The sequence below is a fragment of the Thermobia domestica genome, chromosome 5 (genome assembly GCF_964235325.1).
Source record: "Thermobia domestica chromosome 5, izTheDome1.hap1.1, whole genome shotgun sequence".
NCBI classification, from domain to species: domain Eukaryota; kingdom Metazoa; phylum Arthropoda; class Insecta; order Zygentoma; family Lepismatidae; genus Thermobia; species Thermobia domestica.
In genome coordinates this window covers 166,099,259-166,121,218 of record NC_137458.1, presented here as the reverse complement: position 1 = coordinate 166,121,218, position 21,960 = coordinate 166,099,259, and the positions used below count along the sequence as shown (strand labels likewise).

Here is a 21,960-nt window from a genome sequence, read left to right as displayed (position 1 = left end):
TCTGATCACATGTTGTTTGTTCTGCTCATTGTACAGCCATACTATAAAGATAATCAAGAAAGTTCTGCCGCTTTTTCATCTACCACCTTCAAACATAGATACGTCACCTAAGACATACCTGGAAGATCAAAAATAGTCCCCATCAGCATAGACGATCTTCTGTCAACGTTCTGGAAGGCCATGTATTCCATCGCGGTAGAACTTGGTGGGCCGTGAAGCGAAGAGGTATCAAGTGCATTTTGCACCTCTACTAGGGATTTGAACTGGCGTCTCTAAGATGATTGTCCAAGGAATGAAGCAGGTGATAATCAGACGGTGCAATATCCGAGAAATATGGCGGATGCAATAGTGTTTCGCATCCAAAACACAGAATGGTGTTCCGGGTCATCCTACCCACGTGAGCTTAGTGTTGTCCTGTAGACCCCGTTGCGATCCAGAAGCACGGCCCTGGGGCCAAATGAACACATATCTCCACAAGAAGTGACAGAACTTTCTTAGTTATCTTTATACTACAATTGTTTTATACTACAATCTTTATACTTCAATTACTGCTTGGATCTCTGCAACTTTGGCTGTTTCCAGGGGCGCCCGGAGATTTTCTAGAGGGGGGGCCATCTCCATGGTTGCTATATTACGTCTGGTATTTCTGGTATTTAACATACGTGGTTTGTTATATTACGTATACATTTTCGTGAGCCAGAGGGGGACCTGGGCCCCGCCCTGCCCCCACCTTCGGGCGCCCGTGGTTGTTTTCCATTCTCTCTCATTCCTCACTCTGTCTCTCCTTGTCACACACATTCAGCGTACCATTCTTACTCTGGTAACATTCATTCATCTTTTCCTGTACTTCCTTTATTGGCCATTTTTCGCTCCGTATATCGTTGCTAGCCTAACCACTGTTTTGTAAATCATCCGTTTATTCTTAACCGTGATTGTGTGGGAACACATAGCTCCAAATGTTTTCTTCCAATTTCGCCGTCCCTCTTGCATTCTATCCGCCTTATGCAGCGTCGTTTTGACGTATGATTAACATCATACTAAAGGTCTGAATAGTGCAGGAAACAAATGTTAGTCGAACTCTTTAGTATGGTATTAATCATGCGTCAGAAAGACTCTGCATAAGGCCCTTTGTGTTATTGCCACATCCAAATTACCGTTCTTGGCAACAGATGAGCCTAAATATTTAACTTCATTCAATTGTTCTCCTTGTAGCCTTACTTTCTCATTTCCTTTTCCGTTGAACTCGAAATATTCTGTTTTCTTTCTACTAATTTTTAGGCCTCTATCTTCCAAAGACTTCCTGCAACTCTCAACTTCTTCCCTATTTGTATTGTATGGTACAATATCATCAGCAAACATCATACACCAGGGAGCTTCGTTCCTCACATCTTGAGTTATAACATCCATGAAAACGTTGAAGAGGTATGGACCTAATTATGAACCCTGCTATAATCCAACTCTGACGTGAATTTGGGTGTTAATCCTACACTATTCCTTACTTAGGTCATATACGTATCTTGGATTATCCCTACGTATTCCTATCTTTCTCATATATCTCCATACTTCCTGAAGTGGCACTCTGTTGCGAGCCTTTTCCAAATCAATAAAGACCATATTCAATCCTTTTTATTTTTCCTTATGTTTTTCTATTGTTTGTCTTAATATAAATTGCATCTGTTGTACTCTTTCTTGGCATATTGTTCATATTGTTCTTTTCCTATCGATTTTTCTTCCCGTAATCGCTCTTCTAGAATTTTCTTCCAAAATTTTTATTGTATAGGACATTGGTTTGAATCCTCTGTAGTTTCCACAGTCCTGTATACTTTGTTTCTCCTCTAAAATCGGTACAAGAACATTATCCGACATTTTTTTCCTATTCATAGGTTTTCTACATCAGTTTCTATACAATATATACACTTCCTGTCCCAAACTCTTCCATGCTTCTATTAGTATTCTATTCAGAGTCTCACTTTTCCTGTTTTCATTTTCTTTAATGCTTTCTCTACTTCTTCCCGTGTTATTCTTGATATTGCTCCAAGATTTGGTATTCTATCGCTGAAAACTCTCCTTGGATTTTATTCATTTAAAAGTTTTTGAAATAACCGGCCCTTCTATCTTTGAACCTGTCTTCAGTGGTAAAAGCACCAACCCTTGGTCATCTTTCATTTGCCTAATATGAGTAATATCCTTTGTTGTCCTTTTATATATATATATATATATATATATATATATATATATATATATATATATATATATATATATATATATATATATAACCTGTAGGTCTATGCCGCAGGTCTTCCTCATAGTCGAAAGATTTCAGACAAAGGTGGTTGTCCATGGAATGGGTCAGGTGGCTATCGTCTGATAGCGATACACAGTAGTCGAAATAGCAAACAAGCTGGACAAAACCCCAAAAATGAACTCTATAACTGGAACGTCTATAGTATTATAGTAGGGAATGTCCACTCTATATAGAACAGATCTGTTTTTCATCCTGTCATTACCCGTTCATGAAAAAACACCTGTTGAAAGTGTCCTTGTAAAAATGCTTTTTGAGTGTGGTAATATAACGGAACTGTTACTCTTAAGTATGTTGATAGTTATGAGATGATAATATTGGTATTGTTGATCAGAACAATAGCAATCCTTTAAGGCCAATAGGAGGCCTCTGAAGCACTTTGTATGCGCATTAAGGACATTTTACAGCACTATATTTAAAATCAATGTTTTGCTATATATTTGTAGACTTTTAAAATTTTCCTAGCAAGTCCAAGGTTTCATTTTCATTTTAATATTTTCTGTAGTCCACATTAGTCCAGAATCAAATTCTAGGTGGCCAAAATACATTTCAAATAGCTGGTGGCTAAAAATTGCTACAGAGGGGTTTTCAGGGTTGCTGATTTCAAATCTGGTAAAGTTTTGTTAAAAAATCAAGATGTCGGATTCAAGATGGAGAATCCAAGATGGCGGACAATTGAAACATTTCCTTCTATCGCTCAAGAGTGAGTGTCGGGGGGTTTTCGGGGTCGCTGATTTCAAATCTGATAACAGTTTTTTTTTGTTTAAAATTCAAAATGGCGGATCCAAGATGGCGGACTATTCGTAAAATTAACTATATGGCTCCTTGAATATGAGTTAAGGTTATTGAAAATAAATAAATGTTACTGGAAACTGCAACAATAAGTTTTAGAAAGTAAACAAACAATTTGAAGTATGTAATTTATTCTAAAATGAGATAATAAAGATCACTAAAGAATTTTAACTAAGAAAAAATATATCACATAAATCATCGTCTATTCAGCTGTCCAAAGTATTTTCTTCGTCTTCGGATTGTTCATAGTTCTTCACCCTCACTGCTATCTCCTTCTGTTCTCGTGTCTGACTCTTTCAGGAGCAATTGCAGAGCTTTTACCTCCTCCGGTAGAGTTGTACGCTTATTTCTTGTTGCTCTCCTAAGAGTGGTTATTACTGGATTAGAATCCACGAGTAACTGATGAACTAAATCTGTCGTGGTATGCATGCATGAATCTTTTCGAGTATGATGCATACGAAACTGTTTGTATTTTTTATTGCAAGACTCCTGAGCTTCTTCCGATAACATACCTATTGGAAAGATGGCGCTTTTAATAACTTCTCCTCCGTGCATTAAAATCTTGTGAACGCTAACAGGCATTCTGTACCACCCGTATAGGTTGACAAATCTCCTTGCCGTTTCCTCTGTATATTTAGCCAAGGCTTCTCCATTGATAACCTCTTCACTTGAAATTGCAATCATTATGTTTCCAAATCTTCGAATCAAGTCTTCATCAAATCCTGTTATATCTGAAGACTGTTGAGCATTATGAAAAAAACGTCGGGCAACGTTGTCGGTATTAGAAGTCCCGACTTTTCCTGCTAGCATCTTATATATGTGTAGGCCTGTTTCATTCCGGAATCGGGTCTGAATTTCTTTTTTGATCATCTTCATTTCCTGTCGCTGAGCTTCAGTAGCTCCTCTTATTGTCGCAGCTTTTAAGTTTTTTTTATACGAAACTGTAGCGCCCCAGAGGGCCCAATCCCTGGCAGGCTACAGCTAAGCTTGATTGCCCAGTGCCGGAGCACTGAGATGACAAAAATATAGTAAGGGTCGCCACCTGTGATAATACTGTGACACAGGAGAGGAATAGCAACAGATGCTAACACTGTATAAGATTATGCTAAATCAATGCGTTAATAAAAAATAAAAAAAAAAACAAACTTTTAGTACAACGGTAAAACGAATCCAACCTGTGCGAGACTGCCCCCTGTGCACTCTACGAATGCACAGAACACAGCCCTTCCCTTGTGCTGTGATTTCCTTACCTATTTGAAGCTTATGAGAATGCCAAAACTGAAATACAAGACTGCAGAGTTAATTTCGCAAAACATAACACTTATGGTAGGGTGTTGCAACATTTTATTTGACTTAAAAACATTCACAGATTAAGAATAGTGGATCTCACCAATTATTACACCAAAATTATAATGAAGTTACCATTGTGACTGCTTTCTGAGATAACCCTGCAATGTTATACTTAGTGACTTGTTCAGTTACTTAACTGAATAAACTCACACCCATCATATGGCTATACTGTAATTGAAAATAATGATATGGGATTCAACACTCATATGAAACAAAATATTGGAACATATACATATATATTTTTATAAAATTGCATAACGAGTAATATGACACTAACAGCTAATAGGATAAATGGCTCGAGCGAACGTAGATTTACTTACCACGACTAGTCGGGTTTACACTAATTATGTAATACTCAGAAGTATAATATGATGCACTTAATAGTAACCACCATAGGAGTAAGGAACCCCAAAGAAACATCATGCTAGATAGGTTCTCGTTACATCGTATGTGAACATAAGACAAGTGACTCGTCCCAAATGAATGAGGACATGAATGTGAATAAAAGGGTGGACAACTTCGACAAATGTAAATATTAGACATTATAAGTAAAACAGACAATGTATTGCTGAACGCCAGTGCTGATCAGGATGCTAGGCACAAGTGAACATCATAATTATACAGACGTAATGCTCTGACTAAACAAAACCATGTAATCGTCAAGTAGTGGCGTATTTGGACAGAACCTACAAGGAAACGACTGTAAAGTGATCCATATAAGCTGACAAAAGTAAATGCCACACTAACTTTAAGTGGAGAAACAAAAGGATCACATATCGAATCAACTTGTGCTAGACGGCCAGGTGTCTCCTAAATACTGAAAGCACACTCCTGCTTCCGACAGTGATAAACTCAATACACAGCAGTTAACTAGACAATCATGTAGCTAGTGGCGTTCCTATAGCTTACATCAGCATTGATAGGTGCAAACAGACAATCGTCGAAATTACATTCTTAAGACGGGCATCAGCAAATCCACATACGGGCGCTATGCAATTACGATTCCAATGAATCAGCAACCGAAAAGATAATTCTGTACAAAGCAGAATTATGGTCAGCCTGCTACGAAGGCGGGCACTCACAACACAGGGTACTTACCCTTCTGACAGGTGTAAACAAGCAGAGACTGCTATACCTTTCATAAATGCACTTGCACTATTAACGGAACACATTTCCAACTGGACACAAAAGAAATACACACTAACTGCTATTCAAAACGCATACGATGCACAGAAACTGAGACAGAATAACTGATCACTGTTGTGGAGAACTTCCATTAAGCTATAACGTCTAGAAGATAGGACATGAGGAGAATTCTTCGTCTTGCACACAACCCGGTCTGGGCAGGCGAGAGATGGGGGGCACCGTCGCCAAAAATAAACACACCGATCCTGATGCTGACAATCCATGACGTTCACTGGACAGTTTAACAGACAATGAAGATAAAGTATTTACTATGATTATCAATGGAGATTTGACTGATAAGTAGCACTATTATAACATCGTACTGAGAACATATTAATTGAACGCTTCGTAAGAGACACAAATAGTGTATTGATGAAACTTAAACGTGTAGATATTAACTCTTATGGATAGACACTTCAAACTGTAAGACTATGTACAAAGTTCCATTCCAACTTCTTGGGAGAATGCTGAATTCTTGACTTCCTAAATAGTCACTCGGGAGTACTGGATCACAAAAGTCACCAGGTTACGTACGATCAAATGGCTAAACAGCACAAGCAAAATTAGCAGGAACAAGTGATAAACCTGTATCCGTACTTGCCACTTGAATAAATCATAATGATGACAATGTTCTGGATTCCACTTCCGGAATGTCATATTTTCACTGGCAAATTTACCATAAACTCCTGATGCTTCCATATTACATAAAGGCACGGATATTTCTGAATAGGACTGATGAGGAAAGTACTTACTTCTGATACGCTTCACGGACATTGCGAATGAGTTGGGGGGCCCCGCTGCTAAGAATTTAGTTGGACATTAGATACATCATTTCTGACTGCAAGTAAAAATATGGCTCACTGAAAAACATGATGAGCAGTCCACTCTGAGAATGTTATTCACTAGATATTTGAATATGCAGAAGTAACTGAACAGAGCCAACTTAAAACATACACCTACACAAAGATGATTCACGTGGCAGCCTGGGCTAATAAGTATATCCCAACTACATTCGGAATTTCATACTATGCTAAATAATGGCACACTTGCCAAAACATGTGAAACAGTTCCTTGAAGCATAAAGTGAAGCACACACTATTAAACGTGACGATGGCGGCTGTAAATTAGAGATTTGACATAGTTTATCAACGCGCACCAAATTAATCATACCATGATGTCTTCATGTTCGACTCTAAGTACCCAGAATCCCTTGCGCGAACCCGCGAACATGATGCTTCGGCAGGGTTGCCAAATACAAGAGGATTACAAGAGGTAAGTAATAACTTGTACTAATAATACAATTGTAGAATCATTTACAATGGGGCGTTACAAAACTTTTAACACTGAATCTAAAAATTTAATCCAACTGTGAAGAGGAGATAAACCATACTCTAAGGTTTCAGGATTAATATTAAACTTTTTTAAATTTTGTAAATCATTCATCTCTTTCGGTGTGCATTTACAAATATAACATATTTGACTTCCAGTGTTTGTCAATGCATTTATAATTTTTCCGTCTATCATAGTAAAAAGGAACTTATATCCAACTAAAATAGGATTATTTTGGAATTCTACATACACTTGAATAGGAACCAAATCATTTACTTCTGCTTTCATTTGATTCACTTGGTTTTTAATCACTTCGGCAGTTTCTTTAACATATATAAATTTTATAGGACGGCACAATTTTGTTGACGATGGCCTATCATTGATCCAGATGACCTGGTGTTCTTCATTACTTAAAGTACCCTCAAGTTTTAAAGGGACCATAGAAAATAAAAACAGATTTCCACTTTGCAGACTTGAAGTTTGAGAGTCACCTTCTTCATGTTCATCGTCGATATCCAGTGCTTCATCTTGGTCTTGTGCTGCATCCGGAGTTTCTTCTGGTCCATGTGGTCGTTTTCTCCCCCCTTTTCCTTTTGTCCCATCGTGTCGGCTGACAGAAGTTTGCCTTTATCGTCTGGCGGGAGTTCATTAGAATGTACATTTTTTGGAGGTACATACATGTATTCGCTGTGTCCTGAGCTACCGTCGCAGCCATATTTTACAGTTAACACCACTTTCTTTAATTCTAAATGTGGGAGCTCTTCCACTGTTATCCGGTCTGCTATTTTTATAAGCCTTACGGCAGTGTGATCTAATAACTTTTGAAGAGGAATTCTGGCTCCTTCTAGACTCACTTCAATCCCTTCAGGATAGCAGCGATTTTTTGCTTCCACTATTTTGTTGTACGGAGGGTAAAAGTTTTTCAAATTATGTTCTATGGCCCCTTTTCGTAATGTGATGTAGCTATGCTTTGACAACTTACCATCCATCACCAATGCCAGGGCTTGGTCATCTGTGTATTGAGTCACTTCGGTTGACCTATCCATGCTTTGTATGCTCTTCTGATTTTTATAGGTCTCGTAGGCGAACCTTGCAACACATCTTTTAAGAAATCGGCGGCTGCTCGCTTTCCCTCGTCTCGTAGATAAGACACTGACAAAGTAGTCGTCTCTTCCACTGACACATCACCTATCAATTTTTGTATTTTTCGCCTTTTCGAACGCTCACTACTTTCCTCGAAACTCTTTGAAGGTCTTCCAGGACACGCTGCAACGTTCGGTTTTATCTCGAATTTTGTTTCTAGCCACTCCGAATGTTTCACTAAAAATTTGTTTCTGCTGTGATCTGCTGCTTTTCAATATTTGTGCAGTGTTGCACAAAAGTTAGCTACTTTTGATGTTAAAAGTTCTTCGTCGATTACACCTGTGTTCAAATTTTGTATATAGGCGACAAGATAATCCCTTGTGGCTCTTGTAGCTGGACCCTGTGGGTTAATTTGGTTCCTCCACTGCTCAAAAAGAGTCTTAAAAGTAATAACTTCTTCCATGATCAAATAAAAAAAAAAAAGATTTGTCACACAGTTTTAAACAATAATCATACAAAGTCGATTACATATAATTTTCCCCAACGGTTTTCACCTATAGCTGCATTATGTCCATTTATCTTACACCGGCGGCGCACGGCGGCAACGAAACCCACTTCACTGCACTTAATATTGACAAAACAATATGAAAATGTCGAAATCTTTTGGCAGTAATAGGCACTTTTTTTTTCTCAGTCTAATAATTACGAAATGTAAACAAAAACACTATATGTTTACATCACTCGTCCATCCTTTAAAGCAACTTGACAAAAAAGCAAACTGATTACACAAATTATAAGCTTTAGGAACTTATTAACTAAAGAAAATCGCAAAAGGCTTACATTCGACTCGTAAACGACAAGCCACAGTCACAACAACTATGAAAATCATGACTAAGCGAACGCGTCATCCGTTGCTCTTTCTTTCAGCGACAGTGGCGCCATGCGGCGAAGAGAAGAAAACTTAAAAATGTACAGAATTATTCAGGTATATAATAAAGGAACACTGTAGCACAAATTGCGCCTAAGAATTGCATTTCTATTTTTTCGTTTTTGGCCACCTAGAATTTGATTCTGGACCAGTGTGTAGTCCCTCAATTAATGATTTTTATTAGAATTAGCTGCTACTACCTGGCAAACGAAGCGAGCTTCAATGAGTCTGGGCGCGCGCTCAATGCTCATAGAGACTGACTGTTAATCCCGCTTTGTCGTGTCGTCTTCCCACCTAAACAAGTCTTGGCGCACATGGAGGATTTACTATATCCGTAGCTCCTCTCCAAATAAAGATGCTAAATGAAGAACTCAGAAGTCTCGAAACAGACTCCGCAGGTATCGCAAGAAATGGTGCCGGAAAGATACAAACCTAGACTTCTTACACATTTTATGTCATCGTCTTACTCGATAATTTCATCGTCCAGACGCAGTGTGTCCAAAATCATAAGAATATGCCGAACGAAATGCTACAACTTTTAAATAGCCAACATCAATCTCATGTTTGGGCACCAGAGACTTTTGATAGTGATCAATTGATCAATTTCACGATCGAATCTTGTGATTTTTATTGTATTTGATTGGAAAATTCCCACTGTTTCGTTTTCGAATATGCGTGTTGCGAGATAGTTTCATTTCTGTAACTATTTCTTACAAGAACTGACTTTTGGTTAACTTCATTGTTCATATTTATATGTAGATTTTCGTTACTGTCCAAACATGTTTATCTTGTTTATAATGAGATCTTCTCTGCAATTTTAATCAGAATAATATTACCACAAGTTGTAAATTATATTTTTTCATAACAACCCAAGGTAGTGTTTGTAAACCTGATTTTGAAAATGTCGACTTTTTTCGCCAACTACATAGGCAATCCGCATCACTGACCATAAACGGTAAATTGTTGTTTACATTTCAGCAGAACAGTCGAAAATAGCCTAATGCGCCTTCAAAAATTACCACATCGACAAAATCACGCTTTCAATATGCTCGCAAATAGTTTCGCCGTGTTTTCTCGTCACTCTGACCACTGTGCGATAGGTCCGGCGAGTATAGTGGATAGTTGCAGCCAAATCGGTAAATTGTATCCATGGTCTTCCTTGCCATATGGGGTCTCAGTTGGCAGGTACAACATATCCTTGCGATTAATCAATACTGACTTTTGCAATACATGTTGCATCTGTTACAATTGCTGTGAATGCAGGTACGCAGTACTATTGTAATTCGCGCGTTCCTAATGCATCATCTGGCGAGACTATTCCACCAGAGACATAACATTATCTTGCGTGGGTACAGATGTGAGCTTGCGGTGTAAGGTACAGGCTCACGTGACAACAATGTTTGGTATGCTGCGGAGTATGCTTTACCCACTTTTCGTCACTCGTGAGCACTCAACCAAATACGAGTGTGTTGTGGTGCCGAGACAGCAACGACAAATAGGCTGTCATTCAGTGGTGCATCCAGGGGGGATCGAGTCGATCGCCCCCCAGAAGAGGAAACTTTTTTGATTTTATATATAAATAAAACCCATCGCAGAGTTTGGAGGTCTTAAAAGTAGCTCTAAGTAGCAGTATTACAACCTCCCCTCAGAAGTCCGTCCTGAATCCGCCCCTGCTGTCATTCGTTGTACTTTGTTGGCTGCCGACAATGTGTGGGGTACCCATTTGTTCTCCTTGATCACCTTCCCTATGTGGTAGGTGAAATCTGTTTCCTTAGAAACCTGAAAGCTGTCGGCAAGTTCACCACACGATGCTGTTTTCCTCTTTGCTGCCTCCAGAGTCTCGTCATTCAATACCTGTGGTGGCCCACAGCAAGGTTCATGACGCTTAAATCTCTCGGCCAGAACCTCTGGAACGAATTCGTCGCAGGGAGTTCGTTTAAGGCACCTCCTTTCATCTAAATTCCTGACGTATTGCACGACTTGATGCGGCTCCCCTAAGTCATACGGCAAACAACGGCGAACAAGCTACTTCGATAGCTCCATTTCTCTTTGACAACTGGACGAGTTGTGATTCCTGTATGTGCGCAATATATCCGTATTGGCACAGGTCAATAGCCATACTAACCTCCCTCCTCTATTGCTTTCCGGCGCGAAGTCACTTTGTTTCATTTCTGTGAGCGTTTCCTCAAATGGTACGTCAAAAACGATAAGAACTTTTTGATTACCTCATAATTTCATGATACTATGTAGATTAAGATATACTTGGAATTTTGTTCTACCCTATATATAAACCAAAACCGGTATGTCAATTGAAAATATGGATGTAGTGAAAGAATAATTACAGTTTTACTTGTTAAAAATGTAGACGGTAAAGTCATCCGTTATGCGAGATCTAGTTATACCTTGATAAAGTTATCAAAAATCAATAGAAAATTATAAGTATTATATTAAAGGACTAAATACCTGTCTTTTTGGTTTCTGCATGGCAATTCCTAATGCAATACTGGAAGCATGTCCCATGGAGCCAACAGTCAAGAAGTCTCTCTCATGCCCCTGTTCTCGAACAACCCTATGCTCAAATAGTTCACGAGACAACATTCCAGTTGTGCTCACAACCATATCTTTGTCCCGGAGGCTGTCCACTATCAGTTGCATTGCAGATTCACGACTCAGTGGGAAACTGAAACATAAGTATGTGGATTACTCAGAATATTCATTGTCACGAGATGGATATGTGAAAATACAGCAATAGCTGTAGACTGCAAGTAATATGTGTACCAAGTTTGGTTAAAATTGCTCCAGGCGTTCCAAAGTTACGGTGGAACATACACACACACACACACACACACACATATATATATATATATATATATATATATATATATATATATATATATATATATATATATATATATATATATATATATATGTGTGTGTGTGTGTGTGTGTGTGTGTGTGTGTTTATATATACAAAGATTTATGTACTGTATATATAAAAAAAAACTTTACAAAATATCAGCTGTAAACTATCAGATCATGTCTTCTTCTAATAGTCCTAGCAATGACACATACTCCTAACAGCTACGAATATATCACTTTAGTATCTTACAATATTTGGTTATATTAATTCGAGTTTCATCAATGTTCGTGTAACTTTTCCTAAACCTGAAATCATGAATAACAATTTACAGAGTAATCAGAATTTCGTAATGTAGGTGGTTCGAGTTCCATAATATGCACAATTTTGATTAGTTCAAAAGTACATAGTTTAAAATTCAATAGCTATACACATAATAATAAATATATGACAACATGAACAATCTATTCGAACCAAAAAATCTAATAACACAGTTGAACAGAATATATATATATATATATATATATATATATATATATATATATATATATATATATATATATATATATATATATATATATATAACTGAATATAAACAGCAAAAAAACTACAAGACAGCGATAATGCGAGATTTCACATTGACCATGTTACATAGACAAAATTGCTGAACTTAGGTGCGCAATCATATTTCATCCACCATACAGTCTGAATCTTAAGAGGCATCTTCGAGGCAAGCACTTTAGTTCATTTCCTGAACTCAAAAACAACAATGAAAAATTTGATTTATTCCCAATGTGCCGAATGTTTTCAGGATGTTGCAGGCGTGAAAGAAAAGATCGAGTGTTCAGGTCCTAGAGAGAAAACTCTTCTCAGTATCTCTAATATTATACGTTTTATTTGAAAACAGGCAGTACTTACTGTTCCAACTTTGTATCTTAGGCTTAGTTCAATACTAAATCAATTTTTAAACCGTGTGATTTTTGGGATATTCTCACTGAAAATGACACTTAGTACTAAAATATCAATTAAACTTCAATAACATATTTCATCATTCTTTTCACGAGTACAACAATTTATCTGCTTCAGTAGTTATTATTTCTTTTTAATTTTAATTCTCAGATTATTCCTCCGTTTCAGCTTTTTTATTCCCAATTTTCCTTATAAATTTTTGAACCACAAGAAAAGAAACTGGCTTTTCTACTCTTACTGTACTGGCTTAGTGGCTCCAGCGCGTTAGCTTAAGTAAGCTACAACCTACTTTCAGCCGGAACACTCAAAAAATTTGAAATAAGCACTTTCGTTTATTTATTTATCCATATATATTTCTGGGCTTTACCGATATCTATGGCCTTAAACCCGTCGATATCACATATAAGGATGATGTCCCTCGGAGAGCACACTCTCCGGGGAAAGGGGAGAAAGGAATAAAGAAACAGGGAAGGAAGCGACCTGGGACCTGTGCGTCAGGTATCATCCCGGTTTTTGCCTGGTGTGAATGAGAAAAACCCAGAAAAAACCTCACTCAAGATGGCTGGTTGCATCTTTTGCCAAAGACGAGACAGTTAGGAACTTGCACCAAAGGCGAGAGCGTTAGCCACATAAGCAATTTTGTCATTAATCAGAAGTTTTAATCAGGAAAAGACAAAAGTTTCTTTTCCCGAAATTCATGTTTCCCGGCACATTTTTTTTTTATAAAATTACGAAACTAGGAAAAAAAATTATTAAGAAAGAAATATTAAAATAAAAAAAAAAACTTACGGAGATTTTATAGGAGGTAGTTTGTATGGAAGAAATGTTTGCCTTTTTACCAGAAAGGCGTAGGGACTATGAGTCTTCTCCATGTGCTTTTTGGCTATATACAATGACTTTTCGGCTCCTTCAATATAGTCAGGGAGTGGTTGAAACGGAATACCTAAAGCAGCTAAAAAAAAAAAGAGTACATTTTCATTTATTTTATTTTTTGAAAATTAAATTTGTTGTAAAGAGCAAACAAAACCTTTTGTGAATTGCGTATGTTTAAGAGTTTGAGAATCACTTATTTAACATAATTTTCTTTTGAAAGTAAAGCGTAAGTATCTTTTCCTTTTTGTAATATTTATAATTATAACAGACAATAATAATACTAATATTTCATATTTTCCGATTCTATATTTATTCCTTTTCGTAACCATAAAAGACAAAAATTAATAATAATAAATAAATAAATAAATAAATTTATAAAGCTCTTTCATATTTTCCGATTCTATTCCATATTAAAATAAACGAACAGTCTACATCTAAATTATACTTAAAAAGATAGTTTACGAAACTAATATTATTTTCCATGCAGCTATATTTAAAAATATGCATATACAGTATATATATATATATATATATATATATATATATATTACAATACTCAGTTAACTTTTGTATTCTGTATATAATATCTTTACTTAGTCTTTCAAAATCCAATGGTCTCTCAGAAATGTTTATTACAAGCTTCTAAATAACCTATAAGTTAGGCTAAAAATTAGCGGAAACTTGATATTTTTAACGTGTAAGTAAGTCTGTAAATAAAGACTTAATTTTTGAAGAAGGAAAAATGTTTAAATTTTGTTTTAACAAGAGTTATACGTATATATATAAGAACTAATAATGGCTTTGACAGAAGTCTTAAGGTAATGGATCATAACATCGAAAGAACTAATTTTAAATCTTACCCTATGATTACAGACTAACTTATAATATATGAAATAACGATTAAATAATTGGTGAGATGAGGGGAAATAGACATATATATGTGCGCTAAATTCATTTGGTGAAATGCAGGATCACAATGACTATCTTATGCTTCACAGAAAGAGTTTATTTCTAACCATCAGCGGCGTAGCGTAAGGGAACGCCTGTATGCCCGGCATCCCCTGTTAATAAGAAAAAAGTAAGTATTTCATTATATTTATAAATTGTTTGCTTATAATTATCACGATTATTTCCATTGCAATCTTGTGCATGCGCTCTCTCGCTTTACTTTGGCAAGCAGAACCTACGCATGCGCATCACTCAGATGCACATTTTCTGTCTTTCCTCTTGTTGTACGCTACGTTCCTCGGGCATCCAGGCCTACTGCAAGCATCGGGGTTTTCGTCTGCTTTCTGTCGAATGCGCATGCCTAATTACTCCCCGCCATCCCTTTGCAACCCAACATTTGCTTTAGATGTAAGCTGGCGTATGCTGAAGTACTGCCAACTCTATATATTTTGAACTAAGCTGTGGTTTCTGTACAGAACGTACGACCGCTGTCAAGGAAATAGAACAAAACATCAAATAGTTAGTTCAACGCCATTATGAAGCATATCGCTTATGCAAGTGATAGTATAAAAATAGTTATGCTTTAATCGTAATTAAATGCATCGTAATTGTAATAGTAATTAAAGGCAAACTAATAATCTACATCATAAATACATATCATGTCCCAGAATGTAGCCAGATATTCTTTGAGACAGTGTTGCCACAATCCTTGCTCTGGAGTGGGCTGAAAAATAGTACCAAATTGAAACAAAAAGGGCTGAATTTATTATTTTATACCAGTGCAATATATATCTCTATTACACGAAAGTAAAAGAGGTAAAGTTCTAGGACACTCCCCCCCCCCCCCTCTTCCAAGACTCCAAATCAAGAAAGTGCTCTTTTTAAAAATTATTTTTAAAAACATCGAAATAGGACCCAGTGGCGTAACAACGGCCTTTGGCGCCCCTAAGTAAAATACATAGTGGCGCCCCTCACCCATTTAATAGACCAATGTATGACCATCTGTAACTTATGCGTATGCGCCACATCTCACATTTGACTAGCTTTGGGCAGTGTTGCCAACATGAAATTTTTCTTTCCGCTAAAACAGGGCTAAACATTCGCTAACTATAAAAAAACAAAAAGTTATCACGTCTACAAAAATACTCTAAGTAATATTGTAATCGGTATTTAAGAAGATCAGCTAATTATTACTCTCCAATAATGTTGGGATTAGAGCCTAAATAGGTCAGTATCGCCCTCATCCGTTTAACATTACGTCATCTCAGTCAACATCAGGAGGGGACAAAGGCAAAATTTTCACCCTGACAATGAGTCTTTGTCCCCTCCCCACCTAGTCCTAGCCTATATTTTACATTTTATTACAGTGATGTTAGAAAATAAGTTCGAAAATTTATTCTGGGGTGCTAGTTTGGGCGCCCCTGACGTCAGCGTCCTGGCAGTTGTCCGGTTTGCCCAACCTTTGGTGCTTGGAGAATTTGTCGTTATTGTTAAAAGCCTGTTGCGCAATAATTTTATTTATAGTTAGTAAGCTCAGTACATGTAATATAGGACTGGTATCGTATTAATACGGTAATAATTAATTACCAGGAGGATTAATTTCTTAATCATACAGTGCTGTAACCTCGACGAGTTTACAGTAATGCCAATAATTTAATACCCAAATGTAATAAACTGCGAGAGAGAGGGGAGGGAAGGAATTTTTATTCTTGCCATGTTTGAAAATGAAGACCACGAAAACTTGGGGCTCCATTTATATAATTTGTTTCTTTTTTATTAAAAACCTGGGGCTCCCCCTAATATACCAAAACGTCCTGCGCCTGTAGGCAATGCCTACCCTGCCTACCCTATTGCTACGTCGCTAGGAGGATCCCAAACAACCGTGGAAGTAGATGAAACTTTTCTCGCACGTAGAAAGTATAACAAAGGACGCAAATTAAAAGAGAAAACAGTTATCGTCTTCGGTATGTATTGCAAGGAAACCAAACGCGCCTCTATTTCAAAGTGGCCAATAAACCAGAACGGTATTATGGCCATATATGAAAATATATATATAAAACGAGAAACAAATCAATCATCTCAGAGTTCGCTCCTCATGACATCACACAGTTTGAGTAACGTGAGCTGTAGGAAAAGTCTTACTGACACTTTTGAAAATGTGACAATTATTTGTTAAATGGTGCTGAATTGGGCAGAATTGTACCAACTTTTTCCCAAAAGGGGCTGAAAATGCCAGCGTGGTACCAACGGGCCGATGAATGACAAAAAGGGCTGAATTTGGTACAATTGTACCAAGTGTGGCAACAGTGCTTTGAGAGGACTCACATACACAAGCATAACAATAATGCATTCTGTAGAATCACGGTCACCGATCCGGTAGGCCACCCTCTGCCTTTCACAAAGTTTACTTGTGCTCTTCCGTATCTGGGGATCTGACAATGAAGTAGATACACAGAAATAGGCCCCCAGAGTTGCTTTAAGTCCTTTCTACTTGTCTTCAAATGATATAAACACTCAGACCCATATTCACGAACGGGCACCTGAGGTCCGGACCCAAGATGACAAATTTCTAGGGGTGACATAAAAAAAAAAAAAAAAAAAAAAAAAAGAGAGAGATTGAAGTATGGTGTGCGGAGAAAGAAGCTGCTCACGAGAAAGAAATAAAGGGAATTATACTGAAAACAATATTTATACAAAAGTGGAGCCAGTTTTTCTCGTCACAATGCTAGTGGCAGAAAAGGAGCTGAGACAATTGCTTATTGGCGTCTAACGTAATCTACGCATTTGCTACTGTATGCCCCACCAGGCGTGCAATTAAGGGAGCCTGGGCCCCTAAATGTTTTGGCCTCCTAATTATTAAGAGTAGTTATTGATAAAAGAGATCCAGAATTGTGACGATTGGACCCCCTAGCATATTTGTGCCTCTCTCCTAAACTTTAATGGCTGGTTGCGTGCCCTAATGAGCAGACTCAGCCTGTTAATCTTCTATTTGTGTTGTGTAATCGTATGGGATGGTTGAAAATTATGCCGTGCTAAATATAAAGCTTCTGCAAGTTGTTTAATGAACATGGCTTTACACTCCTTTCTTGTGATAAATTATTGGCTCACCTCTCCCTGGCTATGCCCTTGCGTTCTGTACTAGATTTATGCTTTTGATTACAACATTGATCGTTGGTGGTCAAGCAAAATTGGCGGTATATTTTTTTTTTGCGTTGTGATTTGAAATAAATATTTGTTTTATTTTTTTACTGTAGTATGAAGAAAATTACATTTATAACTAAGAGACAAAGCTGTGGAAAGTGTTCGGCTGCTACAAGGTATAGTACCTTACTAACTTTTAGCAAATGATGACTACAATAACAGTACCAGACACAAATTTAATTTATTTTTTGTTAACAACTACCATATCTCGGTTGACTTAAGAGCAGCGCTGCTCTCTGAAAGGGATATTACCTACCCCAAAGCTTTCCATAAAAACGACAACTAGCAATTAGTCGCAAATATTTCAGTCTTCGTGGTATGATGATAGGTTTTCAAGGCTTTCTGGATGTTCTGTAGGGAATAAAATGTTCTGTTTCGTCTGCATTATGTTTGGGGCAAAGGAGTCGGAGTGGTGTTCAAACGGTATTTCTGATTTGGGTAATTTCATGAAGAAAGCTCTAAAACACAGTCATCGAAACAACATTTGCTGCATAGTGAATCTTTTCACTTGTTAAGGAAAATACACATTGAACATGCATTGCATTGTATTGTATTATATCAGACAAGTGACTAACTTTGGCATCCCCATTTCGGAATACCACGCTACGCTACTGCTAACCATCACTATGCTTTAGTTATATGTAGCATAAAATATAGCTGTTTGCCACACATATAATTCACTTCATTTCGTTCCTTATATAAAATATAGGATCAGATCTAGGATTACTTATCATTCCTATTATACATTGATGATGAATGTACTCATGTGTTGCTATTTCGTCTAAAGAAATTATATTGCGTCGACACTGTTTAAAGGTGTGTTGACTTCTACAGCTGTAATATGTCGTTTGTGAATTTCTTTTAAAAATACTTCTGTGCAGTTTTGTGAACGTCTAAGGGTTGTAAGAAAGTGATTTCTTGACTTTTCGTTCATTTTATCTTACTTTGAATTAGTGACTTTTCAAAAGGAATTATTGTCCTTTATCAATTCAAATTTGACTGTAATTTTATGCCTGACAAAGACATTGAGAAAAACAGATCAATGATCCCATAACTTAATAAAAGAATCAATCTACTGTAGTTTAGCAACTAAGATATATATATATATATATATATATATATATATATATATATATATATATATATATATATATATATATATATATATATATAATATTCAACTTTGTTTTTTCTTTTCTTTCCCTTTTCCCCTTCCAAGCACCTGCAGTACTAGGATGTAATGTATTTTTTGATACCTATTCTAACTGCTCTGTGACAATACATCTGTGCATTATGGTAGCTTTGACTTGGTTATTTTAAAGATATGTGTTATTGTTTGTGCATGTATGCCAGCGGCGGCTGGTACTATATGTTGCATGGTTGTGCAACCGGATATTTTTTTTAAATACTAAAGATATTTTTAGGTATTAAAGTAGTGTATCAGTAAAAAATAAACCTTTTCTCTTGAGCACAAAACAGTATTGATGCATTTCTAAAAAATTCAATAAAAAAACTGAAAGAAAGAGAGTGATTTATATTTCCAGTTGCAGTGAGTATTGCCACTGCAAGGAGTAACATTGATCATATGGCAGCGAGCTCCTATCTCTTAACATGAGGAAGTGGATTTATTCCTGCGTCGCTGCTATCCTCCCGTATTGCTCCCTTCCAGTTGCACCTTTTTCTGCCACTGGTATATAGTCAGCTTCCGTAATAGTTACGAATTCCTCCACTTGGCAACGCTTGACTCAATTGAAAGAGTGGGTGAGATATAGACGCTTGGAAGAAAGAAGTTATTCACAAAACAGAAACTCGCAAAGAACAAATACGCGTCTGGTGGTAGCAGGGGCGGATCCAGGCTGAATGTTTGGGGAAGGACGGTCGTTCGAAGTCAATAGGTTTTATTTTACATTTATAATACAAAGGTGAAAATTCTTGTTATAGGTTTTATTTTTAAAATAAAAAAAATATCCTATTCGGAGGGGAGGGGGAGCGATCGAGTCTCGAAGCAGAAAATGCCTTACCACTGGTCTAATTCCTAGCTCTGTGTCTTTCGTCATATGATCCCGTGTTCGATTTCCGGCGAAGAGCATAAAATTAATCTGAAATCATCCACTTTCAATATTCATCTGTCTTCTTTAGCCTAAATTGCTGGAATGTTAAACTAATATTTTTTTTTTATTTTTGAAGGAAAAACATCTTAGATTTCATGTTTCTTTATAGTAGAACAGCAGACAAAAATACGTGGTTACTGAAAATGGACTCTTTGTCCCTTATATTCATACAAAGAAATTCTAACAAAATACACATTGTCGGAGGAGAGAGGTGTTTCTGTTCCCTAAAGAAAATAAGCAGAAAATATTTGCGGTAGCGATGCTTTCTATTCAGAAAAACTTGACGAGCAGCATTTCAGATTTCAATGAAGTCATAGAAAAATTTGAAGCTCGAAAAGAACGAAGAAAGATCTTTCATTTTAAAATAATGCATAGTTTGCTTAATTAAATAATTTTGTTTAACTGCGTGCATGAATATATGCAATTTTCTTCCTTTTTTCTTCTTTTCGACATCATGAAAAGAACGACATCATTCATGGCTTACAGCATGAAAAGAACGGCATCTCTTGTTCAGTGACATGAGTGAAGAAGTTTTGTATAAACGTACATTGATAGTGGTTGTTTGAAAAAAAAAAAAAAAAACGAAATAGTTTATATTAAACCAATATTAGAGAATACACTTTAATCAATAAATATACAAATAGAGCTTAAAAGGGCTTTTCTCTTCATATTTCCTGAATATGTTTTGGATAAGACTCAAGAATGCTGGGGGAAGGGAACACTTGCGCGTACCTACACATCTTTGATATTGCAACATTGAAACCGGTACTTCTACAGACCACGAACCGCTACTGCATGCACGGTGCAACCTATGTGTGAAACGAAATAACACTCGTACGTAAGTGAAATGAAGTGAAGTGAAGTAACTGAAGTAGATAACTCGTATGAGAGGATTTTATTCATACTGTGTAATTACTAGGCTAGATATAGAAATATAATTAGTAAATTAAGCTACAACTTTTTTTTTTTAATTCCAGGTTTATAAAAGCACCGTATAATTACCAAGAAGTCCTGGAGTGACGTGTCCTTGTATCAGATGTTGTGGCTCATCGCGCTTTCCTGGTTCTCCTCTCCATCCAATCAGAAGAAGCATTGGAATAGAGTAGACTTCGTGAGCAGCAAGAGACACCAAGGGGTTAACGCTGTTTCCTAGCCCAGAGTTCTAAAGAAAGGGAAAGGAGTAACTTAGGTTATTTGATGTCTTTCCCCTTAAACTAAAGAAGTCGATGGTAATATGAACTATGATTAACATGAGAACGTTAAAACGAATAGAACTATCATAATGAAATCGAATACAATGTTAGTATTTGAGGGCCTTAGTGGAAAAGGGGCGTATCCCACAAAATTTGGAAAATCGAGATATCTACAAATTTGGATACAGGGAACTATCCGGTATATTGAGCAGAAATGTTAGGATTCAACTCCGTATAGTATGTATCCCATAAGCGTAGGACGAAAATTAAGAAAATTTTGTATAAAAAATGTTAGTGGAAAAATGACGTATCCCCTTTCAGCTGCAACTCGTGAGTGGAAAAATGACGTATCCCGCTTCCATCTATAATATTGTGAGTTTGTGGTGATATAACAGTATCTGTCATTGGTTATCAGTCTAGAAATCGGCCGAGCGTGACCGCTGATACACATTGCTGTTGAAAGTAATAATGGCCGCCAAGCAGGACGTTGAAAGTAATTCCAGTCTGGGAAATTCGCAAATGGAAGACGAAACGAAGACAAATGGAAGGATAATGAATGTAAGCTTAATAGCAACACAGGGAAAATTTACATTGGCCGCATAGGTAAGGAAGTACCAGATAAAATACGAAGTGATGTTAGGTATTCTAAAACTGAGTGGTGTAGATAGGCTATTTGAAGGATATCGATTCTGAAACCAAAGTTAATATTTTAATTTCGTTTTACAACATGCAAGATTTCAACACGCAAAATGCCTATCTATTTAGGCTAATGAGGAGGTCAGAATGTGAACATGTGTACATTAAAGACAGGAAAAATGTGAATGTCTTCGGGTGCACCA

The 21,960-nt window shown here is 36.8% G+C and overlaps 1 protein-coding gene across 2 annotated transcripts in view; it reads right to left on the bottom strand.

Annotated features, from left to right (window-relative positions):
• Positions 1-21,960, bottom strand: part of LOC145686246 (phosphonopyruvate decarboxylase-like) — a 178,008-nt gene that overhangs the window by 12,712 nt on the left and 143,336 nt on the right. For both annotated transcript variants that reach the window (XM_081759354.1, XM_081759355.1), the window contains exons 5-7: positions 20,931-21,090; positions 13,585-13,747; positions 11,433-11,649 (exon numbers count right to left, since the gene is read on the bottom strand). In XM_081759354.1, the coding sequence (XP_081615480.1) occupies positions 11,433-11,649; positions 13,585-13,747; positions 20,931-21,090 (540 nt within the window). The remainder of the gene's footprint in view (positions 1-11,432; positions 11,650-13,584; positions 13,748-20,930; positions 21,091-21,960) is intronic.